The 27,546-nt window shown below is 46.5% G+C and overlaps 1 protein-coding gene across 6 annotated transcripts in view; it reads left to right on the top strand.

Annotated features, from left to right (window-relative positions):
• Window positions 1-18,872, top strand: part of RNF216 (ring finger protein 216) — a 108,229-nt gene extending 89,357 nt beyond the window's left edge. For all 6 annotated transcript variants that reach the window (XM_084818314.1, XM_084818313.1, XM_084818309.1 and 3 more), the window contains 2 exons: window positions 15,895-15,964; window positions 18,047-18,872. In XM_084818314.1, coding sequence (XP_084674440.1) covers window positions 15,895-15,964; window positions 18,047-18,366 — 390 coding nt within the window. In that variant the 3' untranslated portion in view covers window positions 18,367-18,872. The remainder of the gene's footprint in view (window positions 1-15,894; window positions 15,965-18,046) is intronic.
• Window positions 18,873-27,546: the final 8,674 nt, after the last annotated feature.

Raw genomic sequence — 27,546 nt, 5'->3', positions numbered from 1 at the left:
ACGCTGCCTCCCATGCATATGCCACTTCCGCTTTCACTCAACAACCTTCAATCCACTTGTTCATAGCTCGTAGAGCGTGATGCACAAACCTGGACCCATGTTTAGGCCCCTAAGCAACCCATCAGTCCAGGTTCATGTCACGCTCAACAACCTACAAATTTGCTGATCGCAGGCTGTTGATTAAAAGAGGAAGTGGCAGGCACACTGCAGGCAGCGCTTCTGCTTGTCCCGTTCGTTAAACAACCCATGGGCTGTCATTACATTCGAGCTTCCCCAATATTTGGTTTCCCCTTTGAGATATTGGAGCAAGTAGGGGAGAACTTGCAACTGAAGAAATCAAAGCTAAATAAGCTACTGCTCATTTGTTGGAAGGACTGGCCATTTTTTACCTTTTCCTTTTCCTGTGATAATAATGTATTGGTAGCATCAAAAAATCAGAAAATAAGCAGGGCCCCCCCCATATCTTTCAGTCCCATCAATTAAAACTGGCATTCACCCACTAATCGATTAAAGCAGTGAGTGTATGAACTTTATATCTGCAGAGTTCTCTCCTCACCTTAGTTTGAATGTCTGCCAAGAAACTCTAGCACACTGTGGAGGATTCTGGAATGGTTGTTCAGTGCATGTTCTGTTCACTCAGAGCACCAGGCTTGTTGGTGCTCACTGGTTTATATCTGGAGGTGTCACTCACGGAAGTGCTATTTCTGACCTAGCCACAGAGGCAAGCTCAGAAGACCTTTCCATAGCCCACTACAGCAGAAGTGGGAAATACACAGCAGATGGCACGCAGGCCCCCCCACCCCAGGCTGTTTCTACAATCCCTGCCTCTTCTCCTGCCGCTGATGTGGCTGCTGAAATTACGGCAGCAGTGGAAATTGTGGCAGTTTTGCAGTGAAACAAGGCACATGGGGTTGGACACGCCTTGTTTACAAGCCACATCACGCTTCTGGGAGGCTTCTGAGAGGTGATTTGGAAGTGTGATTCAGCTTGTAAACAAAGTGCACACATGCTGCACACTTTGTTCCACTGCAAAGTGGCCACAATTTTCTGCACTGTGCCAGCAAATTCAGTCGCAGTTTCTGCCTCGGCAGGATGAGCCCCCCGTTCGGTTTGTGGGAGCCAGTGCAGCGCCCCAACCCTCAAAAGTGGCCCACCTGTATGCTAGAGCCTCTGTCTTCCTTATTTCACCATATTTCTCATGCTGTGGTGCTTCACGTTGTGGTCTTCCCCTTTGTTGAGCAAGAATTCGTGAAACAGCACTAATATATCGTGTCCTTCCACTCATGATTCTCTGGATCCAAACCAGTATTGACCTGGATGAATGGAGAGCATGTACCTGAGGACACCCCAGTGCCCTGCTGGGGCTGCGTCTTGCTGGGGAAGATGGGTAGTGGCAAGCAAGCTTCCTTTTAGAGACCTATTGAGCTGCTCGTTCAGGGCCCCCCGGTAAGCACCCAACAAACTCCAGTGCCCCCTCCAGAACACAGTTTAAAAGCCACTGGGCTAAACTTTAGTTAATGAATCCACCAAACACATTTACTTAATTTTAGGGATTTAATCCCCACCCTTTAATAAAATTCCTAGGCCAGCTAAAGTTTGCAGGGCAGATTGAGGCATGTAGCCCTAATACAATGTCCTTGTTGGTTTCTGTACTCTTAAGTCATGACAAAAATGAGAGTTTTTTGTTGCTTGTGTTATATCTGTTGGCTGCTGTTGGGGGTTGCATATGCATATCCTATGTGGTCTTCATCTATATGTACATCTGGAGAAACGCAGCCTGCAGAGAAAGCTTATTATTTGGGAACTAGGGGAGTTGGAAAGCTCTTGGCCACGGCTGGCGAGTGGTGCAATAGGGTGGGTGAGAGGAGATGCTTCCTGAAGCATAAAGCCGAGCAGGCAGACGGTTCCTTGAGTGCTTTGCTTGCATTGGTGTTCCTTCCGAGAAGCAGCAGCCCACGAACCACCTGTGGTGTTGCCATCCGAGCGCTAGTTGGCATTACAGCACTGGCGTTTGCGTCCAGAGGGGGCAAAAAGGTGACGCCAAGCTGAAGGCTTCTGCATCCACCAGGTCTTACCCTTGGGTAGCTGCTCTGTTTGCCTCCCGGTAGGAGGCAAGACTGTCTCCCCCTAACCAGCGGTTGGGCAGAGGGCAAAGCAGCAGGCCGCCTCGAGTGCCTGTTTTTGGATAGAAATGCAGGGCACAAATCGGATAAATAAGGCAAGGTAGTGAGTTCAGATTTACTCCCAGTTTATCTATGCCAGTCTTCCCCAACCCAGCACCCTCCAGATGCGTTGGGCTGCAATTCCCATCATCCCCACCCAGTCGTGCTGGCCGGGGATGATGGGAGTTGCAGTCTGCCGCATCTGGAGGGCACCAGGTTGGGGTAGGCTGATCTAGGCAGAGTCTTCTGATGGGTTTTACAAATTGCCACTAGATAGGGGTCTATAATCAAAGAACAGTAGGGTTGGAAGGGGCCTATAAGACCATTGAGTCCAACCCCCTGCTCAGTGCAGGAATCTATGTCAAAGTCTAAGCTAATGTTTGCTGAGAGGCAAGTGGCAGGCTTCTTTAACCAGGCCACATACAACTTAAGCTGGCCTCCTTCCCCCACCTTCATTCCTTTAGTTCACAAACCATTTGGTAGATCTCACTGATGAACAAGCTGCCAAGCTGTCCATGTGTTGTGTGTGTGTGTGTGTGTGTGTGTGTGTGTGTTCTCTCCCTTGTAATAAATGATTTGCCCTCCTCCCCCTTGCTTTCTTCCGTCCCTGCACCTTCTTTACCTTCCATTTTCTGCTGCATTGAAAGTACTTAGCTAAACCACCCATTGCCTATGCCTGTTGTTACTCAAACACTCCCTGGCTAAGATGCGAATGATTTGAAAGAAATCCTCCTCTTTCTGAATATCTTTGCCTCATGAAACCGTTTTAGAGCTTATTGAGAACGGCTGTGCCACACATGCATGAAGAAGGAAGTCTTTTTACTATGATTATTTTTATATTTTCTGCATTACAGATGGAGAAACCAGCTCCTATTCACTGTTTTTAAACGCCTTAAAAAAAAAACCACACACACACACACAACCCTCCACCCTGGAATAATTAGCCAGTTTCTGTCTCGCTCAATATACAGACGCGGTTGCAGCGCCATATAAAAACCCTTATAAAAATATTTTGCAATCACATTTTTGCATTAAACTGAACACATCTACTTGAGAAGTTCTGGCTGATGATGTCAGCTTTCTGTGTGGTTTAGTATCTTCCTTTTTCCTTTCTCCGATGCTGCGTGGTTTTTTTTCTTCACTTAAGTTTTGTACTCTTGCTGTGTGTGCCACTGAAGCAGTAAAACAAAAGCTCGCGCTCCACCCTGGTTCCAAAGGTGTGAATCAGCCTTCCCTGACCTGGCCCCCTCCAGATGTGTTGGACTACAATTCCCATCACCTCCAGCCACCAGAGGGATGTGGGAATTGTAGTCCAATGCATCTGGAGGACACCAGGTTGGGGACGGCTGAATTAGTATGTAGATTAATTTTGCCTCCCTTCCTTTGCGGAGGAAAAGAGTGTGTGTGTGTGGGGGGGGTTATTCCCCCCTCCCCCCAGGAAGAACTTTATTTACAGCACAGTCTGAAACAGTTACAAGCTGTTAAGATTCTCTCTGTAGCTGTAGTTTTGCAAAATTTTCTACCTCCTGGGAACCCTTTCCATGTTACTATTCATCAAGTGAACCTTTCCTTTAGAATCTTGAGTCTTTATTGTCTCTTCTGCTGCTGTTTTGTCCAGCTGTCCATTTTGCTTGTTGTTGTTGTTCTTGTCGTTTTTAGGTAGTATTTTTCACTTGTTTTGTATTTGACTGACTTCATTACCCGGTTCATTTGATCACTGCTGCCCCCATGGCTTGTTTAAGCCACAGTGAGCCTTGGAATGTGCTGAGTGGTTTTTCAATATTCAAGCCATGGCTTGTCATGTCCTCTGAACCTGGGGCCATGGGTTAGGTTTAACCCTTGCATAAATGCTTAAATAAAGCATTTAATGGATTTCAGTTTATTTTAGCCTGTGGTGATGTTTGCCTGTTTAGACTTAGCTTGGTTACCTACTGGGGTGTCTAGAACCCAGTTGGTGTAGGTTCTGAAGTTAAACAAGACCAAATTAACAGCTGGGTCTTTGTCTGCTGTGATCTTTGCTTTGGCTCTAAACTCCATTTTTCTTTACTTTTTTTCCTTTTTGGGTGGGAGGGGTGTTGCAAAGTACAAAAATAACTCCTTCCTTTTTTATTTCCCCTAAAGAATTCTCTTCCTAGAAGTTTGCTTATTTAAAGCATTTTTACCTTGCTCTTCAGCCAAAAAGCCTCCCAGAGTGGCTTACGTAAGATCAATAAAACCAAGACAGTCCCTTGCCCATAGGCTTACAGTCTTTCAGATTGTAAAAGACATGACACACAAAGAAAAACGGGTGAGGGGGTAAAGGAAAACCAGCTAATTCAGGCACCAGGTGTTATAGTTAAATAGTTGTTCTTATCATGGGAATGGTTTAAGGACAGGAGAAGCCAAGTGGAGCTGGTTTCTCAGCAGAGCTGAAGTTATAGGCTCCACTGTCCCATCTCTCCTTCTGCTGCAACCAGAGGAAATGGCTGCTGCTAGATGGCTGTAGAGGGAGAGGAGGAGCCAAAAGGAGCCAGGGTCTCAGCAGAGCTGATGGAGTGGTCCTTGCTTCCCCTCTCTCCCTCTGTTGCAGCCTGGTGGAATCAGGAAAGTCTTTCTCTCATTTCTTTTTCTCCCTCTCTCATACCTAGTACTTGGGGTTTTGCTTTGGCTTTAGATTCGGAACAGGCGAAAGGAAGAACATCTTCACTTCTTCATTACTTTTGAAATCCACTCCTACCAGAGCTGGTGACAGCTGATAGCTGATAGCTGAAATGGCTTTAAAAAGGGATTAGACACTCTCGTTGAGGATGAATGTATAAGGATGCAATCCTAGGCATGTTTAGATAGAAAGAAGTCCTACAACCCCAGCATTCCCCAGCCTGCATGAGTAGCTGGAAGGATGCTGGGAGTTGTAGGACTTTTTTTTCTGTCTGCCTAGGATTGCACCCTAAACTACTATTTGAATGCTAGGAAGCAGTTCAGGCGTATTGGCCTAGCGGTAAACTAGCACTTAAACTTCACCTCATTCTAGACGTTGTTCATAACTTTCCTAGTTATGTTCCTGGATTTAAAGCTGCCGCCTCTATGAGTGGGTGTCTTGGTGTTCTGGTTTGTGTTTCGCAGCTTCCCTGTATAGCAAGGATGGGGAACCAGCATGCTGAGTCTGGGGGTTCACCATCCTGCCCACAGGCTTTTTTTGTTGCTGTCGTTATCCCCGATCACTTACTGCCTTTAAATACCCAGGAAAGTGTCAAGCTCTTGCAAAGGTTTTGAGGTGTGCATTTTGCAGGCAGGATTGCTGCTTACTTGTGAGTAGACATGCAGAGATGTGATATTTGGGGTGCTATTTGGAAGTGCTGCTGAGTGATGCAATCCTGCTTGCATCTGAGTAGACATGGGGAAGCCTCATCCTGCTGATTTCTGAGTAGGCGAAAAATACTAATAATCACATGTGGCCCTGCCCACAGATGGAATATGGTCCCCGAGAACTTTCCCATTTGTAGTTTGGCTCTCAGGCTGAAAAAGCTTCCCACCCCTGCTGAATAGTAACAGATACAGAAACCATATAGCAGCTTGGCCTCTTGTAAGTTCAGAAATGGGGCCACATGCATAATGGCTCTTTGTGACCCGCAGTTTCCCCTGGGTCACATTTTAAGGAGATGTCTTTTATATTATGTGGTGCCGTGCTATGCTAATCAGTGCCCTTTTTGTTGTGATGAACAACCAGATTGTCTTAAACTGGGGCCTGGCCAGGGCCCACATACTAAACAGCTTCGAGGATACCAATATGACTCAAGTCCACTTGTGTGAAAGAATGATTTACTGATGGGAAAGGGATGCAGAGAAAGCAAAAGAAAGCTTACATGAGCCTTAACTCTTGGTTCAGGAACTCTGGTTCCCAGGGGAGTGATGGGGCACCGTTCCTCGGGGCTGGTTATCTGGGGAGGAGGCGCGCCTTCCCCCTCTCTGACGAGAAACAGGCAGCAGGCCTTGCTGCTCAGGATTTTATGGGACTTGGTCTTGTCATTTAGTTCAAACTATCAGAAAACACACACTCACCCCTCCCTTTACCAAGGCCTTTCTCTCTTGGCAGCAAAATAAGTTTCTCACAGTACAGAAAGAAGCATCCCTTATCAGTGAGAAGGTACACAGTGTGAAGAGCGACTACCTTGCATTGTTTTAGCTTCTGTTAGTAGCAAAAAGCATGGCCTTCGCTGTTCGTGAAAACAGCTATGAGGACCGACTCTAAAATCATGAAAATTGCCAACTTCCTTAGCAAATTGGTGTACTTATGCATGTTTACTGCATTAAATTACTGCATTAAATACTGTATATCTCTGGGTAAATTCACACCTCACTGCCTGCCATTCTTAATCCAAATCCAATACACAGGTCCCCAGGCATCCTGTTGTAGGAAACATGATAGTCTCTTCTGAAAACTCCAGTCTTGTAGCCCTAATGTGACTCTTGTGTGGGCCCACAGATGAAGCTGATGTAAAATCCTTCCTGTCATTAATGACCCCTCTCTCTCTCTCTCTCTCTCTCTCCTGGGAGACTTTTAAAAAGTCAGTCAGTAAACTTAATAATAGCTCAAACCTGGGTGCATATTTGAACTGTTTACACCTACCTGCAGAGTTGCCAACAGAATCGTTGCGATAGCTGTGTGCTGCCTCCAGGTTTAAAGTCTGGGGTGCAATAGTGGGGTAGGGCTACTGCCCTTATGTACTGCTTGTGGGCTTCCCAGTTGGCCATGGGGAGAAACAAGACGCTGGACCGGCTAGACCTTGCATGGCTCTTCTTCTGTTGCTAATGCGCAAGAACCATTTTCTATAAGGTGGCCATTTTACAGGGCTAACGTGTGGTGAGAACTAGAAAAATTCTGTGCCAAGGAAAGCTGAATTCTGCACCCTGTATGGATTATACAAATAATGCCAACCTGCTGCCTTTCTCTGGAGTGGCTTCTGCAATTTCAGGGTGCAGTTGCTCACACACAAAGCGTAACTTTGCAGCCGTAAGGGTTGTGAAACTCGATAGGGTTTTTAAAAAAACAAAACAGAAGTTGTGATTCTCAAGGAGATGGATTACGTATCCATCGCCACATGCTGCGGTCTTATAGAATTGGGACATATGTACAATGCTGGACGAGTGCACATTCTCCTGTTGCAAATAAGAATTGTCTCCGGGAGCAAGGAATGACCGATCTGTGCAAGGAAGGAGAAGTCAGTCTCTTTTTTCTTCAAAGCCGTTGCCTGGCCTAAATGTGTGTGGACAGGAATATAAGAAGCTGCCTTATGTGAGGCCAAACTCTTTGTCTGGCCCAGTGTTGTCTGCTCTGGCTGACAGAATCTTGGGCAAAGAAGGCATTTCAACCCTACCAGGGATTGAACCAGGACTTCCTGCCAGCGATGCACTTAATGATCTTACCAGGGCCGGGGTGGGGGGTGGGGTGTTGCTGTTTAGACGGCAAAGCTTATTGCTTCACTTATTTCAAAATGTGGTTAACCAGCCCAGCTGTATTTAGGGGGCCCTCCTCTTTTTGCTGAGTGGGGCCCTGGACTTCAGCCTGCTGACGGCACCACGGCCTTCTGCATGCACAAGGGATTATAGGACTGAGGGATCATAGGGATCCCTCAAGGGATCGCAGCACTGAGCTATGATCCCTCCCCAAAGGTGGGTTAGCTAAACTCCCACTAACAGGTCTGTTATATAAAGTGTTTGTACCCTTGTAACTAAAAATTACCTTGCAAGGTTGGGTTGTTATAATTCCAGCGTATGCAACCCTGTGCATTTGCAGGGTAACGCAAGATGATAGTCTCCGAACAGATACTCTTCCCTTCCTGTGCAGAGGAGAACAACACCTCCAACGTATAACTTGAGAGGGAGGAAGAAGACAAACTTTTATGTTATGGTGGGACTCGGGATGTGGTTCCCTGCCATCTCCTCGCCTCTGGGCAAGAGAGGGGCTGCGCCAGACTTCTAGGAAGAATGCAGTTCAGCTGTTGGGTCGTTGCCATCTTGGGGTGCAGCATCTTGGAAGCAAAGGGGGCTACCCCATCCCAGTTTGCTATGCAGTTCGCAGGAGATGCATGCCTATAAACAAGAGGGCATTAATTACCCTGGCACGATAATGACCAGTATAACTAAATGCAGTTGCTTCAGCAGCCTAGTTCATTAAAGGGAGGAGAATGAGTAGGACCCCTGTTGTGGTAAGAGTAATGATAACCACTTTGGTCAGTCGGTGTTCAAAGCAAGCATGTTTATTGCAGAGTGGGAGAGCGTGAAAGTGTTAAAAGAAGAATTCCGGAGGACAGAATGTTGGTCAGCAGAACAGTTGACAGCAGTTCTCATTGGGGGATCCCAGCCTCTAAACTTGGGAAAGCCCAGATTTCATAACTAGGACTTGTGCATCCGCCGTCAGAAGAGACAGTGGTCATTAGGCAGAGCTGCCTAAAACCGTGTGGTGTTTACGTAGAATTTTCCTGATGTCTTACTCCATTGATGGATTGATCGAATAGATTTTTGCACTGCTCCTCAAAACTAGTGGCCTTTCTCAGCTTTCAATTAAAAAAAAATTAAACAAAACAGTTACACTGAAACAGCATCATTATCACCAAAACCACAGTTAATTTTTAAAAAATTTCTTTAAAAAATTCTGAAGTCTAAAAGAGCAGCAGAAACCTGTTGTAGCACCAGGAAATATCACCAAATTGCAAGATACTCTAATAATAACAATTGAAACAAGAACAATGATAGCTAACCACACTTCCTAACCAAGGGTAGATTGAAACAAAAATGTATTTGAGGCCGGCATATAAGAAGGGGGAGGGGGGTAACTGTATCCCCCTGGAGTGGGAGTTCCACAGATGGGGGGGCCATGATTGAGAAGGCCTGTAACGTGTGCTCATCAGCCTCATTGTATCTCCTGGCAGGTCAGCGTGTTGTACCTCTGTGGCTGATCTCAAGACCCAGGCAGGCTCATATGCATGCAAGTGGTCCATCAGATAACATGTTCCCAACCATTTAGGGCTTCAAAGATCAAAACGAACACTTTGATAGGCCTGGAAGCAAACAGGCAGCCACTGCAGCTGATACAGTATTAGAGTGATACTACATTCTGCACTAGCTGAAGCTTCCAAACTATCTTCAGAGGGAGCCCCACATAGAATGCACTGCAGTAGTCTATTCTACATGTGACTGCCCTAAAGCTGTGAACTTGGCCCTTCAGAGGGGAGTGGAACCCCATCCAGAACTGGTCAAACACTTCCATCCACTTCCAGGTTAAGCTGTTTCCCCACCTCTACAATATCTTATCTGGATTAAGTCTCAGCTTGTTCATCCTCCCCAGGCTGCCTCCAGAAAGGACCATAGTCACTAAGATACTGTGAGTCCCTGTTCCAGTGGCCAGAAGAATATTTAATTAATTAATTAATGTGTTACATCTGTATCCTGCCTTTCCTCCAAGGAGCACAAGGTAGCATACACATGATCATCCTCTCCGTTTTATCCTCACAACAACCCTGTGAAGTAGGTTAGGCTGACAGTCAGTGACTGGCCAGAGTCACCCAGTGAACTTCATGGCCAAGTGGGGACTAGAACCCAGGTCTCCCCAGTTCCAGTTCCACACTCTAACCACTATACCATACTGGCTCTCCATGACTGACAGTACTAAAGGCTAAAAGAGCTAAAAGAGGTCCAAGAGAACTAACAGAGTTGCACTTCCCCTGTCCATTTCACATGTTGGTCGTCCACCAAAACAACTAAGGCGGTTTCTGTGCCATATCCAGGCTGAAAGCCAGATTGGAATTGGATCTAAATAATCGGTATCATCCAGAATTGCCTGGAATTGAGACACCGTCACTCTCTCCAGATGCTTGCTTGAGAAGGGAACACTTGACACCTGGCGATTGTGTACTAACAACACAGGGTCCAAATCTGATTTTCTTTATTCCCAACAGAGGTCTCATCACTGCCATTTTAAGGTGACCCCCTTTCCTCAAAGAAGCATTAACCACCCCTGAGGACCAAAACATGGTTCTGGTCCTGAGAGCTTTTAATGTGTCCAGGGAGGGCAAACATCTAACCAGCATGGGAGTTGTAATCCAACACATCTGGAGGGGGCCAAGTTGGAGAAGGCTGTTCTAGAGAGCAGGTGATAGGCCTCAAACTTCCAAGCAACTTGTCCACATGTTCAGGTTGTCCAAACTGAAACCTCCCCAAAATAACCTGACAAGGAAGTGTCCTAGCTGCATCCATCTCAGACTGTATTAAAATCAAGGTGCCTAAATCAGTGCAAACACCAGCAGTTTTATCTGCACAGTGCAATGCAAGCTCGTCACAGTAGACCTTTGAGGGTCTGCATTCAAGAAGTTCCTCACCACTCAAAAAAAGTTCCGCTGACCAGCACTCTACAGATGCAATAGTGGTGGGAAAATAGGATACCTTCACCACTGGGTAGGATTTCTTTACACATGAGAGACTGATGCCTAAACAGGAAGATCTTCTCACCTTGTTGGGTCTAGGAGAAAAACCCTCCTACCACCTTTGGGACTAGGAGATGGGGCTAGAGAAGTGTTAATTTAAAAGGGGGATTGTTCTGGCTATCTCTGGCAGACTTGAGACTCAAAAGGCTTCCTGTTTTGTGGACCCTGAAACCTCAGGAAGAACATGCAGTATTCCTAGTGAGCTATGGATGCCAGCAGTCCTGGCAAAGGGGGCTGTATTTTAAAGAAATAGACACTGATGGGCAGCTCTGTCTTATGCCATCTTGTCCTGAGGAGAGGAGATAAAAGACAGAAAGGCCTGTCAGATAACCTGATTGAAGGAGACCAGTGATATATAAGTTCTTTGTATTTTTATTGTATGCTACCTCAAGCAGTTTTTCAGAAGTGAATATAAACATATTTAAAGAGGGATGGAAAAAGTGCAACTCCTTTAGGCACTAGTTGCCTCAGCCAATTCTTAGTCAACTAGCCACAGGCAGCTAGTCAAATGACTTATTTACAAGACAGCCATAGCATGAGATGCAGGCCTCAGGCACATGTCCGTGTATTAACCATTGGTTTCTGGAATCATGAGGACTTGAAACTTTATTTTTATTTTGCTCTCCCAGTAAGAGTTTGTAACGTCATGGTACCATAATTCCCCCCTCCCACCCTAAATTATACTGTTGAAATGTAGAAAGTTCAGGTTAACCACGAGTGAATTTTTCTGTGGAAGGACCATGTGGAAAGACTGAGCTCTGCTCAGTTCTGGTACTCAAAACAAATCCCTGGTCTGAGAATTCTTTAATTCTACGTTTCTGTCTTTTGCGTCAGGCATGGTAGATCTCAGGGTTGTAGTAAAAAACAAAGTAGATCCCACGATTCTGAAGTTTGCCCACCTTTGCTGTAAAACACCCTGCTTTACCCATGACTTGCAACACTAGGATAATAATATGCAGAACTGTAAAACAAAAATATATATTGTGCAAAATGAGCAAACCCATGAGCATTTGCTTAATGTGCATAATTGATGGAGGATACAGAGTTCCTCTTTTTCTTTGTGCAAGAGTCAGATTTACCTTGGTACTGAATTTTAATCTTTCTAGCAATGAGTATATAGTTGGTCCCAATTATATTTGTCCCTTTGAATGCGCGCTGAGGAAATAAAGGGCCGCTTTCATACGAGAAGAAAACATCTTTGCGTGAACCAGCCCCGTGGTCATGTTAGTGGCAGTTTCTGGGTTGGGAGAAGAAGGCTCTGGCAATAACACGTTAACTGCATGCTTGATGAGCAGAAACGTTGGTGTTTAACTTTGCCCCATATAAATGTCAAGCATTAACATTGCCATATGTGCATTTGCTTCACATTCTTGTCCCCTCGCCGTTCCAGAGGAGTTCTGATTTCTCTTTAAAGTATGCAAACCCACAAGAGGCATTAATCGCCTGCCAAAAAAATAAAATCAGGAGCTAAGTGGGGAAGTATGCATTGGAAACAGGCAGATTTTCAGGACAGCCATTCTGCCACAATTCTGACAACATCTGTGCAGAGGTTTGGCCACTCAGGGCGCAATCTTATACATGTTTAGACAGAAAAAAGTCCAACTCCCAGCAGTGCTGGGTGTCGTAGGACTTTTTTCTGTTTCAGCATGCGTAGGATTGCACCCTTAATGGATGAATCAAATGAGAGTACAGGCCAGTCCTGAAATTTTGGCTTGATTGTGAATGGTCTAATTGACCTTGGTGGTGGTGCCACTCAAAGTGGTGAATTAGCCCCCTCACCACCACCACCACCACCACCACACTTTCCTTGGTCACCCTTTACCACCCTGGAGCAGCTGTTAGGGGGAAAGTGGCAAGTTTCCACTGCAAGTGAAGCACCCTTGCTGTTGGTAGAGGAACCTGCCAGTAGCAAGGTGGGTCCTTCCAAAGCCAAACTCTTCAAGGAAAAGTCCTGCACAGCAGTTGCGGCTGAGGATTCTCCTAGCAGGGGCATTAGGGCCAAGCTGACTAGATTTCTGCTCGCTCTTGAGGGTGCAAGTGGCCCGCAGCCAAACTTCAAAGTCTCAGGTGGCTTCTGGAACTCTAGTTTCTGGGTCGTCTGCTCTGTGCTGCTGCCACCAGGTCTGGCAGCATGCTGAGATTCCTGCACAGATGGATCTGTCGCACGTATACACATGGCCACACTGCGGACAGAATGCTGGACGAGACGGACCCTTGGTCTGATCCACCAGGGCTCTTCTGATGTTCTTATCTGTGTGCACTCACTCAACATGCACACCTTGTGGGTGCCTGCCAGCCAGCCAGCTTTTCTGTTTGTCCTCGCAATGGCACAACGGTACAGGGCATGTTGAAGGCTGCGCAGAGGAAGGGAAAGGACCACCTGTCCCTCCCCCCCACCAAACTGGAATAAGAAATAGCAGAAACGGGAGTGTGATGCTGCATGCTGCTAGTCCTGATGACGATATACTGCCCCCAGTATAAGAGTCAATGTGCCTCTGTATGCCAGGTGCTGGGGAACATGGGCAGGAGGGTGCTGTTGCACTCATGCCCTGCTTGTGGGTTTCCTGCGGGCAGCTAGTTGGCCACTGTGTGAACAGAATGCTGGACTGGATGGACCTTGGTCTGATCCAGCAGGGCTCTTCTTAGGTTCTTACGAGAGGCTTGGCTTTGAACCCCACCCTGTAGCCCTTTGCTGTATCTGCAGACATCCACAGTGATGTTCTGTCGCTCACTTGAGGCAGGGTGTGTGCGCTATAGGGTGTGCAGAGCCTGGCTCCAAAATCTTCCTTTAACTGGAGAGTGCGCCGCAGGCTGTTGTGCCAGGACCCTTCCTGCCAGGGGAAAAGATGGGCTGTTCGGTTAACGAAGATCCCTGGAAGTCTGCCCTGGAGACTGTTTTGGCAAGAGTCTTGACTTTAAACTGCTGACTCAGAAAAAGGAATTGGAGCTAAGGCTGGGAGTTGTAGGACTTCATTCTGTCTGGGCAGACTCTGGAGGTATCATCCTGCTCACTTCCCACCCTGGCAAGATATTGAGCCACACCCATCAGAAAATAGAACAGGGAGCCTTGGCAGAGGCTCTAGACATGCTGGGCTTTACCAGATCCAAATCGGGAAGTTGTCAGGCCTCCAGTGTCTGTGTGTGTTTAATGCAGAGACAGCATATTTCATAGGAGTATCCCAGGGCGCTCACCAAATCCAGAGTATTTTCCACATTGGAAGGGGTGGGGGTGGGGGAATACAGGAAGACATTACAAAGGGGGAAATGAAAACAAGATGTGCTAGGGTTTTGCTTTTAAAATTTTCCGTATGGGATGGCCATGTGCTTTCCAAGTAGCTGTGCAGCTTACATCAGTCTCTTCCCCCACTCCCCGCAACACGTTTTCCATTTACTACCCTCTGTTGATTCTGCACTCAGAATGAATTACTGAAAATATGTAACTATATATAGAGAGAGGGAAACTCTCTCTCTCTCTCTCTCTCTCTCTCTCTCTCTCATACACACACACACACACACACACACGCACGCACGTTCTCTCATGCTATCTTCCTCTCTCTCTCTCTCTCTCTCTCTCTCACACACACACACACACACACGTACGTTCTCTCATGCTATCTTCCCCCCCCTCACACTCACACACACACACACACACGTTCTCTCATGCTATCTTCCTCTCTCTCTCTCTCCCCCTCTCTCTCTCACTCTCACACACACACACACACGTTCTCTCATGCTATCTTCCTCTCTCTCTCTCTCTCTCTCTCTCGCACACACACCACCACCACCACCACCACCATCAGTGTGTACACAGTGACTTGTGTAAGCAGCACAGACAGGTCCCTGCCCTCAAGAGGCTGACAACCCAAAACAGATGGTGAAGAAACAGCAGAGCAAGGGGGAGAGAATGCTGTTAAATGCACTGAAACCTTGGCTACAGATTGGGAATGAAGATTCAGAGGTTAAGCCAAAGGTTAGGTGGAAAAGGTGGGTTTTGAGGAGGGATTTGAAGGAATGGAGAGAGATGGTCCCATATACATCCTCAGGGAGTCTGAAGTCTTTTTACCCATGCTTGTTGATCACTCGATGAGTTGTGCCATTGCACAGTAAGCAACTCCCCTGGTTAGAATGTCCACTTTGCCTTGCATCACCTGAAAGATGTTGCTGGTTATTGGAGTGAATGCTCGCATTTCCGTTGCTAGTCATCAGGTGTACAGGAATGGGGTGTGGAGAAACCAAATGGCAAACATGACCTTTTCTGCATAGTTTTCACTCTTTTCATGTTTCTTGCCACATTTTTCCATCAGCATGAGCGGTGGGCAGGGTTTTGTTTTGTTTTTTAAAAAGTACAAAGAAGCCACCCTACCATTGAGGGTTTTATTTGAATCCATCTTTTTGCTGGGCATATATCCTTTGTGTCTTAGACAAGATAAACGGCCCCGGTCTTTGGCTCCCAGAGCCGGTCTCTCGTTTTATGTCCTGTCCAGTCGTTGGGCCTTGCATTTGGGAGCTGTAGCTTTAATCTAAATATTTAATGGTCGAATGCCATTTAAAAGATTAACAGTGCTCCAGCTGCTCCTTGGAAGGGGCGTGCGGGGCGTGCTTGCTTGTTGCCATCTGCTTTGTCAGGCCAGCAAGCTTGCGGTAGGATCAGTGTTCTGTCTGTAAGCAGCTTAGTCATGCTCTGCGGTGTGGGTGAGGATTCCATACAAGCACACAGCACGTTGTCAGCAGCATGGTAGCCCAACTGCTGTCCCCCCCCCACACACACACTTTCCAACACAATTCAAGTTGTCACTGAAAAACATTCAGCCGCACAACCAGCCATCTGCACCCTAAGCACAGACTGTCAGTCTGAATCTCTCTTTCCCATCAGGGCTGTCATTAGCTTTTGACCAAGGCTGTGTGCGAAGCTGTATTTCCACAGGAAGCGATATTTATTGGTTACCAAACTCTGGTGCCTGAAAACCCTCAGTTTTCATCTTAAAAATACGTTCCTATTCCTTATGGCTCCAAAGATACGCTTCAAAGTGTGCTGTGGGTGAAACCTCAAAAACCAGAGGGGGCTGCCGTATAAGTTTCCCAGCAGTCGAGGGGTGGGGGGAATAAACAGATTGCAGCAAAGAAGAGTAAACTTTGTAAAACGAGCAAGATGCAGAATTCAGATTTTCTCATTGCAAAATTCAGTGGACTTTTACACAGAATGTTAGCTTTCTTTTTTTACCATAGAGACCCACAGCCCTGCTGATACTTGTGTTTGTTTCTGTCTTTCATAGGAAGATGATGAGAAGATAATACAAGAAATTCAGAAGGAAGCTGAAGAGGAACAAAAGAGGAAAAACGGAGGTTGGTTGTGTCATCTGTCCTCACTCACAGAGCATTGCAGCTGTGTTGGAACCTTAGTCAGAATTCCCTTGAGAACAGAGCAAGCCCCATTCCACAAAGCTTGTTAATCTGAAGTTTTTGTCCCCTCCTCCCCCATCAGTTGTTCCCTCCTTTACAAGCTTCGCCCGCTTACCCAAACAGTGCACCCAACCTCCTCCGTAAGTGCTGGACTGACCTGCTATCCAAGACATCCCATTTTGACCGATCTTACAGAGCACTAAAGCCCCGTGGGGGCTAGGAATGAAATTTTTTGGACAGTTTTTGTGTTGAGTGGTGCTTGTATCCCGCAGATCTTCTATAGCCTCTGTGAATGTTTAAGCCACAACCTCAAGTACATTCCATCAAGTTTGACAAGTAGATTACAGGCAAGCCTGTATGCCTGTTGCGATATTTGTAGAAAAAATGCAGAACGTAGCTTCCTGAGATTCAGCTTTCCTTCTATTTTTTAAAGGGCACGTTTCTAGCCTTGTGGGCTTTCTATGACCCTCTCTATGGATCTGAAGCAATGCTGGGAAGTATGCTGGCAATATCTGCTGAAATCTCCAGCCAGAGGATATTTTAGTGGTTGGGGGGTGGGCCTTCAGTGTCTTTGCCCCTTCTATGACTAGCAAAAACAATAATTTAGGCCAGGGGCCCCCCACATGGCCCCCATGGGACCTCCAGTGGCACCCACAAAGCCCTCTTCCTGCACCCTTCACAAAAATTGAAGAAAAGCCTTGGGAAACGTTAGGGCAATCTTCTTTCTCCCCTGTGTAGCCTTGCTCTTCCCTCTCCTCTACCCCTTTGCATTGCTGTTTCTCCCCCTCCCTCCCAGCCTTGCTACCCCCTGCTGCTCTTCAGCTCACTGTTTCTCCCCCTCGCATCTAGCCTTGCTCTGTCTTTCCCCTCCACCTCATTACCTTGCTGTTTCCCTCTCAGCCTCTAGCCTCAACTATTTCTGTCCTCCACCCCCTTTAGCTCACTTTTGACTAGCCAGGCCCCCATGGCAGCCATTATGTGACTAGTCACATCCTCTGTGGGAGCCATTTTGTGGTGATGCCCACAGCAGTTGTTTAAATTCCCAAATGTGCCCACAGGTCCAAAAAGGCTGGGGACCCTTGGCTTAGGCAAATAGAGATGGGAAAGTAGCAGACTTTAATTACCTGAACTGCTGTCCAGTTTCAGAGTTTGGTATTAGAATCCCTGACCTGCAGTAACTCAGTGGTCGATTTGTACTTGTATATGCAGGCTCATAGGGGTGGGTGTGCAGGAAGTGATTGGCCCTGCCCCTGAGTCCCCATTTTGCATCTGGCTCAGCCTCTCAGACATTATTTTGCCCTTTTCTCTAGATGGTGGACCTCTGGGTTCTAGTAAAAAAAACCCACAAACATCCTACAAGGCTGGTGTCTGTCCACCCCTGGTCTGTTACAGCTCCATGGGTTAGATCCAGATTTAACTTGAATCAACTGTGCTGGTGGAATTGGACTTCCCCTCCCCGTTCCTTCCCACAGCAGCCCCTCCAGCCCCCTAAAAACGCTACACAGAGAGTCAGGAGACCCTGCTGAATGGGATGAGTTGTAGTGTGGAGGGAGGGGAGGGATCCCCCCAAACTGGGCGGCAGGGCCTTCCGCAAGCGCAGCCCTTCCTCTTGCGGAAGGCAGATCCTAGATCCAACCTCCTGTGGCAGTTTATTTAGCTCATCACACGAGTCATGACTAAAAAAAAATACATCTGAAGCAAAAGAATACTTTCTTTTTAGATGTTGCATACATCTGTCACATCCTCTTAGAAGGAGGCATTCTCTCCTGTGAGGAAAAGGCAGAATGCCTCTTTTAAGATGGTGCATTCCAATTGCAGGATTTTTTTTTTATAAGTACTTGAGAAAGGAGGATGGATAGATAAAACTGCTGCTCAGTTAACCATGGCAGCATTTTAGTCAAACAAAATGATGTAATTGCTTTAACCTAACAAATGGATTGATTCAAATATGGACTGCACCCTTTAAAACTGTTATCTTCTTCCCTGCCTTCCACTCTTTGTTTTTTCTTTTTTTTTCTTTTGCAGAAAACAGTTTTAAGCGGATCGGGCCCCCAGCAGAGAAGCCTGCAGAGAAAATCCCGCGGTTCGAAGCCATCCCCAGGCCGGTTCCACAGAACCTTCACCACCAAATGCCCCCATACCCATTCGTGCACCCTCCCTTCCCCCTGCCCCCTGTCCGTCCGCTGTACAACAACATCGGCCCCATTAACCTTGGCCCCATCCCTGCCCCTTACGTGCCCCCCCTGCCTAACATGCGGGTAAACTTTGACTTCCCCCAGATGAACTTGCAGCTGGAGCACAATCTTCCTATGCACTTTGGACCGCAGCCTCGTCATCGGTTCTGAATCCGGTTCTGGGAGGCACCAGTACTTTTGGAAGTCACTGCAGGGAAAGTCCACACACTGGCAGATGCTCCCCCCCCCCCGCCCCTTCCAGTAAACCATAAGTACTGTACATGTTCTGTCCACCCTCCTAGTTCTTTCATCACCTATCATGAAATCGGTCTTTGTTGCTCAATCTCGGGAGGACAGTATTTGGGCTGCAGCTTTGAGAGGAATGGTGTGTGCATGTGTCCCGGTTCTGTTTTCATGCACTCTGTTTGTTCAGAAAGGAAGTTCTGGGCGAGATGAGCAGGGGATGGCGCCGTTTGGCGAGGGGAAGCAGCAGCAGGGCACTTAAAACCCTTTGTGCCAAAACTGCAGTTTGCCCATCGGCCGAACTGGTGCTGAGAGTGGGAGGGAGTTGTATTGAAGAGCGAGTCCTGGTTTGCTGTCAATCCTGAACTGGAGGCTGTTTGTTTGGAAGATTTATATACCATTTTACAGTTCTCGAGGGAGCCGCCAATGCCTCGGCAGCAAACAGACATTGGCAGAGGCCCCTTTCAGGCTGCTTGAAACAACAGGAGAGCAGCTCCTAAAGCCACACAGCCAGGAAGGAATTCTGTCGGGGCTCTCGCTAGACAACCAGCAGGCTTTTCACCGTAACCCTCTTCTGCTGTGGGCGCAAGTGGCCAATGGCTGGCCTCTGCTGGGCTGGTTGGTGGGTCAGGATTTCTTAAAGAGGTTTTGGTGGTCTCTGCCTCTTCTGAGATGCCAAATATGAAGGTTTGCTCACCTCGATCTCGGCAAACGAGACCTGTTTCAAAACAGATGCAACGTCGGTGGTGTGAGCATTGCTGCGGGTGAATGTTTGTGCATCTGGGCAGGACCGCTGGAGTTGGATGCCTGACTCAGTGATGGTCTGATGTACTCTTGTGCACCATGTCGCCCTGTGGCTGCTTTCCGCAGGGTTGCGCTGCACGTGGCAGCCTCATGGTTGAATAACAGTGCTGGTCAGAGGGCTTTGTGCTGGACAGCTTTGTTGTTGACAAAGAGGTTCAGACGTCTAGAACCCTTGGAAGGGCATTTGTGTGAACTGGTTGGCTTCAAAGCGAGGCTCACGTTTCTTTGGCGTGTGCTTTGCATGCCCAAGCTGCTATTCAGGGCGTGCAAAATGTCGGGAGCGCTTGTTCAGCAACTGCGTGGCTGTGATCCAAAGCACTCTTGGGCATGCTGCATGCACAGCGGTTTCTTGCTCTTTCTGTTACAGGGCAAGAAACTTCCCCTTGCACATTTTCAGCTCCTAGAAGAGAATGGGGCTGCTCCTGCACACATTGGAGCCCCCATTAACACCAGGCCATGATCCAAAGCATCCTTGCACCCCTCCGTGTGCACAGAGCCCCGCTGTGTACGCCTGAGCTGCTGGATCACCACACATAGTTACGGAAACCTTCGGTCTCAAGAGCTATCAAAGGGCTGGTTTTATACCCAAACTGGCAGTTGCATATATGGTTGTGGGCTGTCCTCAGAGAGCTTCTCCTGTGCACCTGCACATTGCACAGTGGCTTCGCGGAGTGGCTCGACCCTATACGTGATCACTGTTTGATCTCTGCAGTCACACCCCCAGTTCGAAGAGGTGTCGCCCTCGCAGATACGGAGCGCGCATGCGTGCAGTGGCTGCGTGTCAGGCTGAAACACACCATAAGGCTTCCATGTGATCGGCAGGCGTGCAGAGCCCTGAGGACACCTGTCCTCACGATATTCTGCTGCCAGTCTGAATCAGCCTTTCGTTATCAAATAGCAACAACCGTTGATAGTCCTATTTGCTAAGATCATGGAAGATGGCTGTCTCCAGCTCTCCTGCTGCCCCTTAAAAATTAAAATCCATTTGGGAGGAGTCCCCGCCCCCCTCCTTTTCGCTAATGCAGAAAATGCTGTTGTCCTTTGAAATGTTGGGCCTGTTTTCCTTCTAGAAGCATTTTAATAAAACCTCTTTGGGGAACTTTGAACAGACTGGTTCTGAGTTGTGCTCCCCCCCCCCCCCAATGCAATCCTTTCCTTTTGACCTCAGTCATAAGCATTGAGCAACTCTGGAGTGTGGCAATGCTATGACTCTGGACCACAGACAAAGAAAAGTACAGAGGCTTTCCTTCCTCCTGCCATGTCACCAAACTCATGTTTTCATTATTCTCTTTTGTTTTTGTTTTGTTTTTCTTAAAGAGAAGGGTGATCAGGAGTCTGGGAGCTGCTCACTTGGGCTCCAGGGTGGTGAGGCCCCAAAACTGGCAAGCCTAAAATCCTGCGAGGTAAAGAAAATAATTATCCCAGCAACCATTACGATGATTGCTAATTCCCTTTCCCCTTGCAATAGGTATCAAAGCTGCTTAGCGTTTCCATCTGGAAATCAAATGATTTCAATCCCCCTCCCCCTTTTTGATTAAATAATCAAGCAAATTGAACCCAAATACTTTTATGGCTAGGTTTCCCTAAAATACCTGCATTTACAAAAACACTTCTCTGGTGTTTTGCATAGGTCCCTGCACAAGGCAGCAATCCAGAGTCTCTGTTGTTGTTTTTTAATTGTGTGTAGCTCACAGGCTTCATGTAGGGCCTTGCTCAGTGAACGATGATCAAACTATTATATAGGAGAATGTTCCCATGGTGAAACATGGCACCTTTTCCCGTGGGTATACGATGCACTGAGCCATAGGACCTTTGAGTGCTTGTGGGATGGTGTAGGATTCATCTGGCAATAGCTGTACTCCATGTTTGTTTCGTCCATCCTGAAGTTTTATATTGGGTTAAAAATTCTATTGCATTGACTCTCTGTTCCTGTTTCATCCATAGCTACATCTAGAGCGAAGGATCGTGCTGTTAGCCCTTTGTTGACATTGCTGCTGTTTGGTAATATATATATTTTTAAGTCATAAAATACATAGCTGACCAGATGCTACTCACATGGTCTTTATTCAGGTTTTAAAATCAGCACCTTAACCTTAAATGATAAGATTCCTTGAAGTAGCTATTGCAAGTCATGCTGATAGTTCTGTGTTTTAAAGTAGCTATTGCCTGGTGCGCTGATAGCACTGTTTCTCTCCCTCGCCTCCCCACCCCACCCCCAAGGGATGAGAGGACTGTTGACGAGATGTGTGAATGCTGTGATAATTCTGAAACATCTTGACTCTTTTCTCGGTACATCACAGTTTTGGACCCAGGAGTGATTTGTGGATGCTATCCTGTGGTTTAATTCATAACTGGGGAAGCTGCCCCTAAGAGCTCAGTACTGTGTGGTTTTCCCCAACTCCCCTACCTGACTTGGCCTTATTGTACTGACTTTTCAGGAAGCTCCCTGCACTAAGGAAGAGGCACCAACATCCACAGTGGCAAAACTCCATTGTATTCTCATCCCTGTCCCATCCCCAATGGCACTGTGCCTGGTCTTCTGTATCTCTCGGTGGGTGAAGAAGCTCCTGCACAGCTGGAGCTCTGAGACAGTTCTGCAGACGCTAGGTGGGTTCACACATAATGAGCAATCATGGGTCACTTAACCTATGGATTGCCAGGCACAAGAGGGAGTGAGCAAGCACATTTCCTCTGGTGCATTCATTGCTTCCACTTCCAGTTAACAAGCTACAGTCGCCCCGTTCGTAGGCTGTTAGCGTAATGTCCAGACTCAGGCACCCTGGGGGGTTTAGAGATTAAACAACCCAGAGTTAAGCCAATAACAAACCATGGGTTAACTCTGGGTTGTTAAACCCCTGAACAACCCAGAACATCTGAGTTTGGTCATCATGCGAACAACCTATGAACAGGGCGATCGTCGCTTGTTAACCGACAACAGAAGCAATGAGTGCGCTGGAGGAACTGTGCTTGCTCACTCCTCGCGCCAGGTAATTTGTGGCTTAATTAACCCGCAATTACCCATTATGTGGGAACTGGATCACTGTTAACTGTGGGTGCTGTGGTGTCCCCCACAGTGTAAAGTGTGGATGGCCTGCCCACATGTTTAAATGCACAGGTACAGTTGGGCTGGGGCTGCCTGATACACGCTCGCATGCATTTTAAAGATACAGGTATGCCATCCGCATATCGTTTGCAATAGGGAATGCTGTTGTGAGCGCATCAGTTGTGTTGGCTATGCCAAGTGTGGATATGGCCCGTCTGCATTGCAGCGAAGCTCAGCTTCCAGCACTGTTTGTGGTGTGTTCACAGACCTAGGCTACAAAATTGTCACAGTGTCCAACATTGGCTCATGCCAGCAGAAGTAAAAGGCTTACGAAGATGGCAGCTCCAGGCACACGGTGAAGATCATTCAAGCCCTTCAGAACAAAGAAAGGGTCTGTTTCTGCTTCTGGCGTGCACGGATGTGCCATGACTTCTCATGAGAGCAGCTCAACAGGCATTTTTCATCCCGCGTAGTTCAGAGTGGGCCCTGCTCTTCTTCCAGTATTAGGCTTCTGTGCCCAATGAAGATAAAGGTCTTTTGCCACAACCAGTTCAAATTAAGCTTCCCTTTATATATATATATATATATATATATATATATATATATATATATTTACAACACAGCAATTTGGAAGGTCTTTGGGTATTGACACTTGAATGAAGGTACTAGCAGGAGTAGGTAGATGTGCAGTTTAAATTGGCTGTTGTCTCCTGAGCAGTTCTGCTTTGCAACCAGCTGAATCTCCAAGGCGAGGCTGGCGTTTCCTGGCCATCATCCCTTCCAATGGTTTTGCTTTTAGGGTTTTCTTGGGACAGGACTCTTCATTCTGAGTGAGAGGCTGGTGTTGGGTGCCAGCCCCTGAGTCCTTCTGCTGTGTAACCTCCCATTCACGTCAGTGGGGTTCCTGCTCTTCTCCTATGGAAATAAAAGATCTCGATGGCAATGTTGGCACAGGCCAGACTGCACTCGTGGTGCTTTACATCCACTAGAGATTAAGAATGTGGGCAGCCGTAGGCTGGGACAGGGAGGGACACAGATTGGCCGTCTTTTCCCACACAGTGGAGCCTATTTTAATGGGTTTTCTGTTTGGTAAGTGGGGCGTTTCACTAAAAAGACCAAGGAATATCATGAATATTTGCCAAACTGGTGACTAAAATGGCTCACCAAACATTGCCTCCCTCATTCTAGTGCTCTAATGAAAACTCCTTTAATTAGGGGATAATCTCTGTCTTTTAGGAAATTGAATTGGTTTGAGTCTAAGGAAGACTCTCTTGCTCGGGTTGTTGAATCTTTGCCATTTTGACTGTATTTAAAGCAAAATCTCTCTTTCTCCATTCTCCACTGCTCTGTGCTTGTCCACTAACAATGGGAAAAGCCTCTTGAGTTCATGGTGACTTAAAAGAGACTCTGAGTTTCCAAATGTTTGGGCCTTTCTCATGTTAGAACAGCGCCTTTTGATGTGTAAGCAAAGACCTTGACTCTGGATCATGAAAAGTCAGAGATGCCAAGACTCTGCTCCTCTCAGATTTCATAGTTGCTCTAAAGTCCGCACTTGGCTCTGCCTTGAACCGCTTAGTTGGATTGTCTTCCCTGTTATGGAGGGGAGGTTCTTTTAGCATTAACAAGTAGTTTCTGTTTCTGTTTGTGACTTGCCTGTTTTGGGGGGTGTGACTTTAGGATAAACGGTCTGCCCCTTGAACTGGCTTTTAAGGTTTGGGCCCTTGATCACTTAACATGTTGATAACACCGCATTTGGCAAAAGACAGCCGTGTGCTGGCAAGAGGCCCAAAGAATTTGGATGTTGCAGCAAGTACCTCAGTCGGATATATGTCGGCTATTTGGTGTTCTCCAAATTCATCAGTAGAATATGACCTGTTCATGCACAGCAGGCTTCTTGCACATTGACAGCTTGCCTCTGCAAACCTGTGTGCTCAGCTTGTGTCTGAAACAGGGAACATTATGACCCTCCTGCAATGTAGCATTCTTACTTGTGTTATAGTTCTCGCTGAGGTAGTAATCTTGTGTCTGAGCTGTACCACTTTGGACTGGAAGTGATGATGGCTTGCATGAAGGAATGCTTCTCCATACAAACTGTTCCCTGCAAGCACAAAACTAGCAAGCTAGGGAGTTCTTGCCTAGCCTCTTTTCCTTGCCATGATCATTTTCTACATGCAGGGATTTTTTAAAAAATATTTGATACGGCATTTATTCATGTGAAGGAGGTACATAGCCCAGAAACAGCCACTTTGGTAAGAATTAGTGTATTGTACACAGTGTAGCTTTGAAGTGTCAAGAGCTTAGCCCACTGATAGTCAGCCCTTCTGTGTAAAACCTGCTTTCCTCTACATTAGTGCCACGGCAATATGGCAGATTAATCTGCAAGGAAGGGGGCTCGGATGGGGGCCTGCCCACAGCCTTTCCAACTTAGCCCTCTTAAAGCCATGTTCTGTCCCTTTTCAGCATCATTCAGGTTGCTTTTTCTTCACTTTAATCAACACTTCCTGCATACTTTAAACAAACACACATATCTGTTAAAGTTTTTTTTAATTATTCTTACAAACTTTCCTGTGTTTTTTTTTATTCGTGACTTCCTTTTTTTTAAAAAAAAAGTCCATCTCTCTTTACGGGTAGACAAGGGGAAGGTTTTTTTTGTATACCCCAAGCTTGACATTTTAACAGGTACTTTCTATTATCAAATTTGCAGTGTCGCATTTAACTTGCCTTAAAAGGTGGAGAGAGAAATCTGGTATTTGCACTTAGCAAAAAAAAAAGAGAAAAGTTTAATTAAAAAAAAAAGAGCAAACCCTGTGAAGGGACGGTGTGCATGTTCTGCAACTTTGTATAACAATAGCTGAAAATGAATAAGTCGTTTATTAAAAAAAAGAGAGAGGGGAAAAAAAAGGAAAAAAAGAATATTTTTCTTTACCTTCTGGTAAGAAATTGTTCTACTATTCTATGTGTAAAAAGTCTCTGTATTATATTGTAATTTGAAATTTTTGTAATTAAAAACAACCATTGTGCACTCTGTTTTTCGCGTCCTGGTTTCCTATAGAGGATCTGTACCCAGAAACATTTTGCTGTTCTTGCTGGTAGGCAGCAGCAGCAGCTGGGCTAACCGCAGTTGTCTGCAAATATTCAGATCACAGCAGCCCAAAACAGTAAACGTTTCTAGGCAAAAATGGTTGAAGCCTACCACAGAATCTTAATTTGTTCCAAATGGCAAAAAAAGAGGGAGAAAACCCACATGTAGCCACGAGCAATGCAGTCTCAAGAGATTTTCGAGCCTCACGTTCCAGCATAAAACTCAACCAAGGCCTTAGCTGAATTGCAGTCTTGTTCAGCGATGAGAATGCCCCTTCCCTCGCCTCAGTTTTGGATACCTGTAAAGGCTGCTTCACATTTTACAGAAGTCCTGTACTGAATGCATTTAGGAAACAGTGGGGATATCTCATGTAGCTTGTTAAGGGTGAAGATCAGACACAAATGTGTGTTTGTTGCACGTGTGCCCTGTGTGTGTGTGTCTGGTGTGTCTTCGCAGCATGAACCAGTTAGCCTCAAGTTTCCAAGTGTGTATAATGAGCAAGAAGCACATGCTTATAATAGGTAGATAAGTGCTTATCTACATGTGGCTAGCCTGCAGCTATACACCTGAAAATGCCAATTTTTGCATAGGCATTTTATAAAGTGAGCCAATCCTAAGCCACGGGCTACATGCAATAGTCATACATGATTTTTAAAATTTATTTTTTTGCCTCACTTGACCTTTCACGATGACTGAGTTTGTAATCTAGTGGCATTCAGGCTTTCTACCTTCAGGACACCCTTTCTGCATCTGTGGAGGAACCCCAGAGCGGACCACAGAACCCCCAGTGCATTGCGGAAGCATCTGGAACATATTCTAGGATGCACACTCATTTTTTAAAATTTATTGGGTACTGACCATAGGAACACAGGAAGCCTTATACTGACTGGGTTGGTTCATGCAATGCGACAACCCACACCCAAAGTTGAGTGTGGGTTGTCATTGAACCATGGGTTGTTGTTTTGTGTGAACTCAGCCGTGCTAACAAACCATGGTTTGTTAACCACGAACAACCCGCAGTTCACAACCCAGTAACAAACCATGGGTTCTCTTTGTGGGTTTGTGGTTAAATCATGGTTTGTTAGCACTGCTGGGTTCACACAACACAACCTGCAGTTCAGTGGCAGCCCACACTCAGCCTTGAGTGTGGGTTGTCATGTTGTGTGAACCCAGCCATTGGTCTTTCTTTTCCAGCATTGTTGACACTGGCAGTGGCTCTCCAGGGTTTCAGGCAGGAGTTTTTCCAACTGTACCTGGAGAGGCCAGGGATCGAACCTAGGACCTTCTGCATGCAAAGCAGGTGCTCTATCACTGAGCCACTGTCAATGATTCCAAGGTGGTACAGAAATATTAACATAGCCAAAAGTAGGTGTGTTTGGGGCAACAGCCAGGCCTGTTGGGTTTTGTCCCTGTCCAGCAAGGACTGTGTGACCTAGAACAAGGATGGGAAAGATGTTGGGGTCTGCTTAGTTTTCCACTAGAACCTTGAAGTCCACCAACTGGAGCCAGGGTCAAATTGGGGAGAGATGGTGGCAGACATTCACTTAGAATTACAGAGAGGCTACCCCTATTGAGCCTAAAAATTTGTTTTCAGCACCCGAGCGGAGTTCATAGTCCTTCCACACAAGAATCCACTCCTGGTTCCCCACCATCACCACCACACACGCCATTTGAGCAGCCTACTGCAAATACCCCAGAGATCTACCAGCAAAGCCCGATTTCCCTTCTGCTTGCTCCTGCTTTAGGATCTGCCCAGAGCTACTACTGTTTTGGAAGATCGGTAGCAATGTATAGTCTTTCAGGAATGTGTGTCCGTTGACATTCATCTTCTCATTGAGGAACTCACTGAAACATCCCACAGTTATGACACAGAAGGGACACATGGGATCATTTTGCAGAGAAGATGGTGCCTTGGAACTCATTTCAATATTGGCAGACATCTTGCAAGATCCCGAGGAATGTAGCTCGAGATCCAGTGATGTAAACATGATTCAGTCATTGGTGTGGCTTTGCTTGTTCACTCCTACTTGTAAAGAGGTGGAAGCCAGAGAACCTCTCCAGTCTCACAGAATTGCTTTAACTATAGATTTTGGATCTATAGATTTTGGATCATAGGCTGGTCCATTGGCACCCTAAGCAATCGTATGTCCCACTGGAATTGAATCAAGCCTGGGAACAG

The sequence above is a fragment of the Heloderma suspectum genome, chromosome 12 (genome assembly GCF_057233095.1).
Source record: "Heloderma suspectum isolate Gila_16-S chromosome 12, 16-S_ref, whole genome shotgun sequence".
Taxonomy (NCBI): domain Eukaryota; kingdom Metazoa; phylum Chordata; class Lepidosauria; order Squamata; family Helodermatidae; genus Heloderma; species Heloderma suspectum.
The sequence above is the reverse complement of the archived record's forward strand: the minus strand, read 5'-3'. Positions and strand labels throughout refer to the sequence as shown.